Raw genomic sequence first — 11,937 nt, 5'->3', positions numbered from 1 at the left:
TGCTGGTGGATGTTGTGAGTATTTTTACCTATACGGATAGCATCAATAGCCAAGTTGCCCCTAAGCACATGTCTGATCAGATTTTCATCAAGGTTCGTCTGATTGAGTATGAAGCTTGTAATGTGACACATCATTAGAGCAGTCTTTTTTTCTTTAAACAAAAATATACATATCATGCTGTCTCTGTGCATGAAAAAAAAGTATTTTCTATAATAACAAAACAATTTCATTTGTTTGCAATATCCTGCTCATTTTATTAACGTTAACTTTTCTCTGATAATTGTATGCAAGAATTAACAAACAAAAAAAAATCATTAAAAAAAATTTAAAAATTATCAAATTGAAAATTCATTTCTATTGCTCTCCTTCAGTAGTACCTTTGGGAAATGGTGATTGAGTAGCAATGGTCTTACTTTTGTCTGTGACAGTATCTACAACTACATCCGTTTCTTTATCCTCATCTCTCTCAACGACCTTACCACCATTGCTGTCACCACCACCACCATCACCACTCTTAACACCGTTACCTCCACTATTGTCAACACCATCACCATCACCACCACCACCGCCACTGCTACCAGCACCATCACCGCCACTGCCACCAAGACTGTCGCCGCCTTCATCACTCCCTTCAAACACCGCATCAGTCTGTAGCTGTGGGGGTCCAGGCGGGGTAGGAGGTCTGCACTCAGATATTATGGATGCCGGCACCGACAAAAGCGACGAGGTTCTATGCCTGGTTCTCCTAGAACCCGTCGGTTCCTCTGTGTCCCCGACGTACCCATCATCTCGTGGAGATCTTGGAGACAAGGCGGTGTTTGGCGATGTTGATCCTGAGCCTGTTGGCGGGAGGACTGGTGTTGGGTCTAAATTCTCAACAACGAAATTTATCTCAGGGCTTGGAGCAGTGGGAACCGGGACGTTGATCCCAGGGCTTAGAGCAGTGGGAACTGGGACGTTGATCGAATTATCTGTGGTCGTCACTTCAACTCTGACTCTACTAGTGTCCAGATAATGCGGACTCCGATGTGTTAACGAATTATTGTCCGTTCTATTCGTCTCTAGGTTTGGAAGAAGAGGTGTCGAGTATGGTTCTCTGTTGATTCCTATCTCTTCCAGTATATTTTTTCTGCTTATTTCACTCCTCGTTGATGATGATGTGACAGACTTTTCCTTTTTCCTTTTTCTGTCTGTGTCTTCCTCTCTGTGCGTTGTTTCCGGCTCTTCTTCATCATTAAGTGCAAGTCGGATAAAAGATGGTGCTATCTCTTTCTCTGATCTGTTAGTCTTTTCTTGATCACCTGATTCTAGCCGTTCATTCACTGCAGATTTGATATCCTCGGGGATTGCATCGTCGTTCAAGCTTCCGTTTTTGTCCGGTTCACTGGACTGCGACTGCCGCCTCTTCTTTTTCAAATTTCTCAACTTCACCAGACGAATTCCCTTTTCCTCTAAATCGCCCAAGTCTGCAATTGGCGACTCGACACATTTCAAGTCAATAACAGGGAGACCAAAGCTGGCCACTCCGATTCCAGCCGGATTGTTAGCGTTTTCGTCTTTTCTACGATTCCTCCTTTTCTCAGGTTCATGTACAATGGTATTTGTACTTTCGCGGGAATATATACTTTTTTGGCGGCTTTCTCTACTTATTCCTGGTACGGGTGCGATCCCTCCTCCACATACCACTACGTTACAACGTTCCAGCGTCGCTCTAGGTGTAACCTTCTTACGAAAGGCTGCGACAAATTCGTCTGATCGGCCAGGTGTCACGAAAGGTGTATTCTGAGGTGGTCGAAATCCTGTTATGAACCTTGTCGTCCCTCTAGACGGTGGTTGTTGACGGGGTGACTTTTCTCCTTTTCGTTTATGTTGAACTGCACGATATTTGAAAATATCTGTTGTGTCCAAGCCAGGAGGAGTTTGATGTGACGTCACATTTTGAACGCCTTGCACAGGAGGCAGAATAAATGAGAGCTCACCTGAGGAAAAGAAAAATATTGATTGAAACGTGTGCAACTAATACAAAATCCTGTTATTTTTTAGAGTCTTGTTTACTAAAATTAGATGATATTTTTCTCGAAGTTTCCATAATTTAATCTGTACCATAAAACCTTTGCCTTGTCTGGATCTTAATATTATCATTACTACCTCTACTGCTACTACTACTACTACTACTACTACTACTACTACTACTACTACTACTACTACTACTACTACTACTACTAATGCTACTACTATACTACTACTACTACTACTACTACTACTACTACTACTACTACTACTACTATTACATCATTACTACATATAATAATAATAATAATAATAATAATAATAATAATAATAAATAATAATAATAATAATAGTATAATAATGATAATAATAATAATAATAATAATAATAATAATTATTATTATTATTATTATTATTATTATTATTATTATTATTATTATTATTATTATTATTATTATTATTATTATCATTATTATTGTTGTTGTTGTTGTTGTTGTTGTTGTTTATTATTATTATCATCATCACAATCACCATCATCATCATCATCATCATCATCATCATCATCATCATCATCACCACCATCACCGCCGCCACCACCACCACTATCATCATCATCATCATCATCATCATCATCATCATCATCATCATCATCATCATCACCATCATCATCATCAGGAACATCATCATTATCATTGTAATCTTATATTACGCCTTCCCTCGGGAGGCTCAAACCCGGGAGTCATAGTTTTATCAATGCGTTCCTATTTGAAATCCATTTAATAGTAAATAATGCATTAATGTCTTTTATTACTGACTCCATCTCATTTGACATTATATCAAATTCTGTATTGACGCCCATTTCAATTAGCAAGTTTTTTTTAGAAACAATAGAAAATAGTAGATTTAAAATGAAACGCCTTGTAAAAAAAGTTTAATCGTTAACATTTAATTGCCAGACTACTTCATGATCGGAATATTCCGCAAAGTAGTCCATGCTGCCTAATACGCATGAGTGACAAACATTCTCGATCTGGTATGATGTATGGGTGAAACAGACGCTCAAAATTTGCATTTTAGGACTAGGGTTTATTATTTTATGAAAGGCAGATTGCAGTTATTTAAACAGGGGTAGCGTGACTCAGCGGTATGGTTATTGCTTTGTACCCAGAAGATACGGAGTTTGACTCCCCGCCTTGAGGAAGTCACCTCCAATTTCTTCACTATGAGACGCTGCATCGTGGCTAACACTCAGATCCCAGGTTGAGAGTCATTTTAAACGATCGATATTTAAAGGACGAGTTTTCTAGCCAAAATTTTAAATACTTGTTTTTTTCCAGAGTACGGTTGCTAACTGGTAAAAGATAGAAAGTATTCAAAGTATGGAGGTGAAAAAGTAATTTAATGTTATGATTATCAACCGTTTCAGTTCTTCAAGGAGCTTAATCGATTTCGGTGCACGATCGATCGATATAATAACTAAAACTTTTCCGGCCAAATTAATTTTGTTGAGAAATGTTTTTATCTATGTCTGACAGACGTCTCAATTTATTTTCCATTTCAAGAAATTCTCATCACACTTATTGATTTTCTGATGTGGAAATAGATGTTGTTTAACAAGACATGGACATAGGGTAAGTTTCGGTCTGAGGGAATTTTTAAAAAAGGAATGTACGATGAAGATATAAACTTATTTGCGTCTCAAAGATAAGCCGTGACTCGTTGTCTCCAAATGGTTTTACTTCGTGCGGCTACGTGGTCGCTTTCGGATCGGAAGGTCCTGGGTTCGAGCCTCGTTCTGCGCATATTTGAGTCCTTGGAAAAGGCTCTTTACTCACATTCTCTCACCGTACTCAGGTATCAAATGAGTTGACAGCGTTGTCTCTGTCCGAAAAGAATGTAATATCGCCTAACAGGCGTCATGTCCCGTCCTACATGTTCAGTTGTTGCTGCTGGCCAGGGACCCCTTGTAAAGCGCTTTGAATACTGTAGTGGATATTGCGCTAAATAAAAGCTCAATTTAATTGAATTTTACTTCGGGGAGTACCAGATGTCGGAAAGTGAGTTGAAAATTAAATCTGATCATCAATGTGACCTATCGTCTCAAAATGGTTATATGTCGGGGTGAACACGGTGATGGAAATTTAATTTACAGATTCAAATTAAATATGGGACTTTGGGTTCGTTTTTCTTCGCTTTGGTGGTGAAAATATAGATAGATACTATTTCTTGAATTGAAAAACACTCACTTTTCGTACTTGCCATTATGTTGTTTTGTTTTTTTTTCTATATTCACTTTTCAATGTGTCCTATTCATTAAGAAAAAAAATAGCTTTTATATAGCGCTGTATCCACTTAACGTGCTCACAGCGATTTACAAGGGGTCCCTGGCCAACAACAGCACTTAACATTTAGGACGATACATGACGCCTTTACGGCGATATTACAATATGTTTCGGACAGAGCCAACTCTTTTAACGGCCAGGTACTCATTGTACAACTGAGTACGGTGAGAGAATGTGCGTAAAGACCCTTCTCTGAGGACTCAACTATGCGCCGAGCGAGGCTCGAACCCAGGACCGTCAGATCCGAAAGCGAGTATCATACTACTAGACCACATAGCCGTACAAATTGAAAACAATTCATCCCGACGGCGGGTAACAAAAAATGCGAAGTTTCACTTTATCGCGTTTTAAATTTCATGTCTTCTGTAAGGTGTCTTGCAATTTTTTTTTTTTACAGAAACAACATTGTTAACGAGCAGGTACTCATTTTATACATGAGTATGGTGCGAGAATATAAGTAAATTGCCTTTTCCCAGGCCTGAACTGTGTGCTACTCAGATCAAAACCCGATCCTGGGACTTATCGGTCATTGCACAAGACCACAAAGCCACATTTTATTCTCAATACTGGAAAAAAAAATCCCCAAAAAATATTAATGAAAAAAATTTAAAACAAACTAAAAAGCAAAAAGAAACAAATCCAAAAAGAAAAAAAAAAAAAAAAAAAAAAAAACCTACCCTAACCTACACTAACCTTCCCTAACTCGCGACTTCTAGTTTTAGCCAGGAAGTCAATTTCCAGCAATTAAATAACCCTGACGTAATTCCGGTTTGAGAAGATGAGTCACATTTTGCAAACTCTCCCCGTGGCTTGTACAGGCGTCCAACTCTCATTAGGACTTAATCAAAATTCAATACTTGATCTCATTACAACTGTCACTTTGTTCTGAAGGTGTTAGATATAATCTTTACATCTCTCTCTCTCTCTCTCTCTCTCTCTCTCTCTCTCTCTAGATCACAGTGCAATCTTGCACAGCACCTTTTCTAAATGAGGCCAATTTAAACTTTATACGCGTGCCCCATTGCTTCAAAATGGAACTATATCGGGGTTAAATGGATGCCAAGAATAGAACCCCTAACCAACAATTTGGAAGTTGCTTTAAATCTATATGATTTATGAATTGATGAAAATAAATATGTGACCCACCGCCATAAAATCAGTGCTATATCGGGATGGCTTCGAAAAAGGCTCTTTATTTACATTTTAATCTCACACTTTACCATAATTAGGTGTGATATGAGTACTTGGCCGGAACAGTGTTGTTTCTGTCAATCACAAAAAATTGTCATGGCGCTTTTCGAGCACCACATCTAGTCCTACACGTTCAGTGTTGCTGTTGGCTTGGGACTCCGTGTAAATCGCTTTGAGAACATTAAATGGAAATTATACAATATGAAGAGGGCTCCGATTGTTCAGTTGGTAGTGCATTCGCTTTACACGGACCGAAATCAATCCCGATTAAAGTCGATTTTTTTTTTTCTGAACCACCCCTTCCCCGGTCCATCCAGCAGAGATCAGAGAGTACATTGCGATAAATACCGTCCTATCGAAAGGTAGGAAACAATTGCTGTTTTCCGTTTAAAACGATGTAGAAACCGGAGTAGACTCCGACTTTATGGGCCTTAATGGCTTTGAAGGACTAAACAAATGCGCCATATATAAGCTCATGCTTTTTTTAAAAATCGCAACCTTAGAGAGTTTATTAATAGAAATGTGATTATTATAATTAACTCCTCTACCTCCTCATCTAGTACTCACCGGCTAATGGAACGTTTCCGCTGACATCAGACGCGGCATCCGTCCAATCAATTATAGAGGCTTTCCCGATGGTGGTAGCTGCAGATGACGTCATATCCGACCGGCACATTCCCCGGCTCTCTCTTCTGCTTGATGGGATGGACGACGTGTCAGAGAGGCCCACGTAAATTTTAGACCTGTGTTTGGCCAGTTTGATTGTGTCGGGCATATTAGCACCTACCACGTCACCCTGAGAGAAGACATATCATAGAGCGGAATTAAAGAGCGGACACTGGTGTAAGATAAAAATCTGAAAAAAATGTTAATGGTAGCTTCACACAGAAAAAAAAAAAAGAGATCGACCCCGGGTGAAGTCGAGATTTTTTAACGACCCAACACTGATTGGTTAGCTGAGTCTGTTAGATCCATAGATAACAGAGGACTCCTAGTAGTCTGTGGTTTGATCTAGCGGAACGTACTTTGCAATAGACTAGCGTCCTCTTCCAAGGGTAGCAAGCAATTGTTATTGCCCGTTTCACGCTATTGGAAGCGGGATAAACTCCTGCTCCATGGGCCCAATAGCTATGATGGACTACAGATCCATAAGGGACATGGAGCCGGAGGGAATACCCGTATATGTAGCATTAACTGGAGAGACAACACGGTTCTACTATCTTTTGAAAAGAAGGTCAGTCTATCACAAAGTATTTTCCGCTAGGTGTAACAGACGGAAAGCGGTAGGCCAAGATAGCTTCTCAATAGAATTGATTGACGCCCTCGACGATCTGGGAATAGACATTCTGACAAAAGCCTTTAAAGTCTTATAGGAAAAGGGTGAATTGCCTAATGTCTTATGACAATCAGTATTCATTACGATACCCAAAAAACAAGGTACTATTGACTGTGACCAACACAGAACAATCAGCATAATGAGCCAGGCCACAAAAATTATATTAAGAATACTTATGAAAATAATAAGGAGCAAGATCTCTCCAGAAATAAGTGACGAGCAGTTTGGTTTTGTTAAAGAAAAGGGTACGGTAAATGCAATCTTTACATTGAAAACATTAATGCAACGGTCAATCGAAAAACAAAAATCACTTTATCGATGCTTCATTGATTATTCCAAAGCTTTTGATTCAGTTCAGCACGATACGCTATTCAAAATCTTAGAAAAGATCGGTATAGACAGTAAAGACCTTCGACTTGTGAAAAACTTATATTGGAATCAAACAGCGTGTGTCAAACTAAATAATGAACCATCGGGATTCTTTAACATCGAGAAGGGAGTAAGACAATGTTGCCTCTTATCCCCGGACCTTTTTAACATATATAGTGTAATAATATTCAAAGAAATTGAAGATATGAAAGACGTTGTCGTTGGAGGGCAGAATATGAATAGCATAAGATACGCAGACGATGGTACTCTGATGGCCTACTCTCCAGAACACGTGCAGAAAATTTTAGATATAGTGATGTGCAAAGGTGAAGCGATGGGCCTGAAACTAAATATTAAGAAAGCCGAATGCATGGTGGTCTCAAAGAATGACAACAACACGACCTTCCACTTGTCAAGCAAAGGAGAGACCATCAAACAAGTAAAGAAATTTAAATATTTAGGCACTATCATCACCCATGACGCACGTGACATAGAGGATATAAAACAAAGAATAGCAATTGCAAAAAACGTGTTTATAAAATGCGACCAGTTGTGTCAAACAACAATCTAAACTTGAAGACCAGAATGAAAGTAGTAGAAACATAAGTTATAAGTACCCTTTTATACGGTTGTGAAACGTGGACGCTTGACAAAGAATGTACGAGGAGGTTAGAGGCATTTGAGATGTGGATGTATAGAAGAATGTTGCGGGTATCATGGACAGACAGGTGTACGGACGAGGAAGGGAAGAATACTGATCGATCACATCAGAAAGAGGCAGTTACGGTTTCTGGGGCATGTGTGGAGAAGAGACGGAATAGAAAAGTTGGTAACATCTGGATGATCGAAGGAAAGAGAGCTAGAGGAAGACAAAGAATGACATCTAAATAACCTAAGAATGGCCAAATGTGACTTAAAAAGCAACACAGATTTCATGCGCACCGCAGAGGAGAGACAGCTGACCGGCAACGTGCTCAAGAGCACAAGCCACGATAAATGATGATGTAACAGACCCAGCTACCCAAACACTGTGGGGTGAACGAGGGGAGGGAAGGTGTCAGAAAAAAATCCTGTCATTGATACCGTTCCTTTTACTTGTGAAGCGAATGCTTTTCCAACTTGAGCTATTGGGACGTCCATTTTGGCCTAAGGATGTTTTTTTAAAGACACACGAATGTAATTAACCAACAACGAACTCACTTGTCTGAGTACATAGCTGGGCTTCCTGATTCGACTGGAAGACGATATATCCTCCGTAAAGATTGAAGTCCTTGCCCGATCTAGTTGTTCGAAACTGAGAGTAGTTAGCTTACGTCTTGGCTTGCAGGCCTTTCTGGGAGACGCACTCTTTGTCTGTGATTGGCTGGGCATGGCTGCAGCAAACTACGTCAGCAATTTGGATAACTAAACAGTTGCTATTTCATAGACCAGATCTGGAAAAAAAAGTTTCAAATTTGTAAGTCTTGTCATGCTTTTCATTAAAAAAAAAAAAGATTTTTGAAATAAAAACCAGAAAGGAAGTGACGTAATTAGTTCAGAGATGTAACTTAACGAAATGAACGTGTCAATCATCATCATTGTCGCACGGTGGTAAATAATTTTGTTAAAACACCTTTTACTATTATAGATATTGTTTTATGATCCTTCTTGACGGCATTGAAAAAATGACTGTTTCGACAATCATAAATCTCTATTTTGAAACATCTCAAATAACGCACGATTGGTCTTTAAACTTTACTATCGCTTGAGACGCCTGAGACAAGAATGAGTTTTATAGTTTAGACATTTTTTTATGAATATCACATCCTTCTATTTTGTCAACCATCACATGAGATCAGTGTTGTCAACCATAACCTGCGACATTTTAAAAAGCCATTCTTGCTTCATTTTTGTTTCAGAGTAATTAATTGTTATGAATCATAATTTGTCTAAAAAGTAGGTGCATTAAAAAACAAATAAAGACAAAGTTTATTATGAAAACTTTTTTGTTCTATTTAATATTTCAAAATAGCTTATGTCACCTGCCACCTGTCAGTTGCCATTTGTGAGAATTAAATGAGCTTTTGTCACATCATTAAATACAGGATCGTGCCTTCATTTTATGACTGATTGAATTTCTTTTTTACAATTGCACGCTGAGCTCTGGCTTTAAGAAAAAGAACAAAATACTAAACACGGGACATTTTGGACTCAAAAACCCTTCGTCAGCTAATAATAATAAAAATATTTGAAACCATGATACGTCATGCTAAGTCCAGATAGATGGGAGATTAAATCTGAAGAAGGGGTTTAAGTCCGAAAAGTTCCGTGTTAAGTGATTTTGTTCTTTGTTGAAGCTGTAATGTTCAGTTGAAAATATACATTTTTACATTTCATAACCCCCAGCAGCTTTGCATTCGTTCTCTTTCCCACAACCTTTTCGTATCATTCATAACACTCACTGTTCACTCCTCCACCCATTCACCAGAGCAGCAGTTCTGATGTACGATGGAAAAACGTATCATGTCTAAAGTCTGCAAGATAAAAGGAAGGAACAGAATTGACGTCACTCAGCTCTTTGTATTGTTTTAGACAACAATTTTGGTGATTAGTTCTCATTAAATCATATCAATCACAGTCTACACATTCTAGGATACACATAGTTTTATGTGTTGGTAGGTTATATCCGACATGCGGATGTTGTGAGAATTTTAAATAAACGCATAGCATCAATACGTAGCATGGTCTTGGGACGTCGGCGTTGAAGAGTTTAGCAGTATCCTCAGCCCTCCACAACTCCAGACTACTTACCATCCCCTTCCCTGACTAATCCTACTGAAGAGCCATATTACAAGGGATATAAATCAATTGCCTTAACAGGATAGAGGATGACCGCTTCCAGGGGGTCCACAGTCCAAACTTGTGACCCCACAATATCTAATGTTTTACCTTAGACACCTACCTACTTACGATCGATAATTTCATATATGAAATTGACAAACAAAAAAATCAAAATGTTTCCGCGGTGTTATGTCGGATTGAGACGGGTGAAGAAAAAATAAGTTTAACCACTTAACTGCCTTACTCGGAAAAAACTCGTATTCAAAAATTTGGCCAGAAGACTCGTCCTTCCAATATCAATCGATGTAAATCACCCTCATTTTAGCAAAAACTCTCAAACCTGGGTTTGATAGTTTTTTCCCAGGATGAGGGTCGTTTAAATCAATCGATATTTGAAAGAGTTTTCTGGCCAAATTTTAGAAAACGAGTTTTTCCTTATTTCAGAAATTATGAATTGGTTATTTTTACGTCGAACAGATATTTGAGAACCAGTGTTAAAGCTGGCATCAAGCCTGATTATTTCCTTAAAAACTTCCCATTTCCGTTCATCAAGCTTGACATGACGGAAATTTCTTTGCTAATTGATATCAACGCCAATCCAAAGGATGGAGAAAAATGCTATAGCAACATAACTACTTGTGCTGTGCTCTGTGCTCTGAAGAAACACGTTAAAAAAATTTTGGCCAGAAAACTCGTCCTTCAATTAATTATCGATCGATTAAAATTACTCTTATCTTGGCATAAACTCTCAAACCTGGGACTTTACAGTTCTGTCATAAGATTATTCAATCATAATATGTATTTTAATTATGACATGTTTATTCTATGATAACAGTATCCACACTCAATCTAGCTTGATCAAACAGTGACATAAACCAAGAATAACAGTTTTGCAAAGATTAAAAATATGACCTACCGACCAACTCTGGTATTAGGTCAGAGTGAACTGGAGATTAAAAATTGATTACTATGTCTTGTACGGCTATGTGATCTAGTGTATGACATTCGCCCTCGGATCGGAAGGTCCCGGGTTTGAATCCCGAACAGCGCATTGTTGCGTCCTTGGAAAAGGCTATTTACTGACATTCTTTCCCCATCTCATGTGCAAAATGAGTACCTGTTCGTTAACAGCGGTGTCTCTGTCCAAAAATAGTGTAATATCGTCTAACAGGGTCATGCCTTGCCCTACATGTTAAGTGTTGCTGTTGACTAGGGAACCTTGGTAAAGCGCTTTGAGCACGTTTAGTAGAAATTGCGCTGTATAAAAGCTATTGTTTTTAAAAGTCTAAATTGTGAAATGTTAGTTATAAATAAAAAATATACCCCAGTCAGAAGCATAAATTTTGTTTCTCAAACCATTCAAGTCTCGGATATGTAGCAATTCTAACCGTTGTCGTTAGAATTCGTTTTTAACAATCTGGTTCACGCCGACATAATACCGAATCGAGGTAGCGGGTTACAGTAAAACAAACTGTTTGAACTGCAATCGATTAATTTGTATTAACTAGTTAACGGCCTACTCTGTGAGAAAAAAATATATACTCGAATACCAGATCAAATATTGATCGATTTAAATGACCCCCATCTGGGCAAAGACTCTCGATATATGCAAAGTCTCAGGTTTGAGAGTTTTGGCCAAGACGAAGGTCAACTAAATCGATCGATATATGAAGGACTAGGTTTCTGGCCAAATTTTAAAATACTTGTTTTTTCAGAGTACGGCAGTTAACTGGTTAAACTCCATAACTCCTTTTTTTTTCTTTCTCTCCTCTTATCGCTCTCGTCCATACCCTACATTAATAAAAACAAGCTACACTCTTTCAAATCAAGCAATAAGGAAAGGAAATCCCGCGTATATGATAATACCGA

At 38.4% G+C, this 11,937-nt stretch overlaps 1 protein-coding gene across 1 annotated transcript in view; it reads right to left on the bottom strand.

Moving 5' to 3' along the window:
* Nucleotides 1-229: 229 nt before the first annotated feature.
* The window catches only part of LOC144968488 (uncharacterized), an 18,982-nt gene continuing 7,274 nt past the window's right edge, over nucleotides 230-11,937 (bottom strand). The window contains exons 2-4 of the mRNA XM_078906915.1: nucleotides 8,449-8,681; nucleotides 6,111-6,339; nucleotides 230-1,979 (exon numbers count right to left, since the gene is read on the bottom strand). Of these exons, the coding sequence (XP_078763041.1) occupies nucleotides 355-1,979; nucleotides 6,111-6,339; nucleotides 8,449-8,619 (2,025 nt within the window). The 5' untranslated portion in view covers nucleotides 8,620-8,681 and the 3' untranslated portion in view covers nucleotides 230-354. The remainder of the gene's footprint in view (nucleotides 1,980-6,110; nucleotides 6,340-8,448; nucleotides 8,682-11,937) is intronic.

The sequence above is a fragment of the Berghia stephanieae genome, chromosome 3, assembly GCF_034508935.2.
Source record: "Berghia stephanieae isolate SIO BIC M18660-M18661 chromosome 3, UCSD_Bste_1.3, whole genome shotgun sequence".
NCBI lineage: Eukaryota > Metazoa > Mollusca > Gastropoda > Nudibranchia > Aeolidiidae > Berghia > Berghia stephanieae.
Note: the sequence above shows the minus strand (reverse complement) of the source record. Positions and strands in the feature narration are given on the sequence as shown.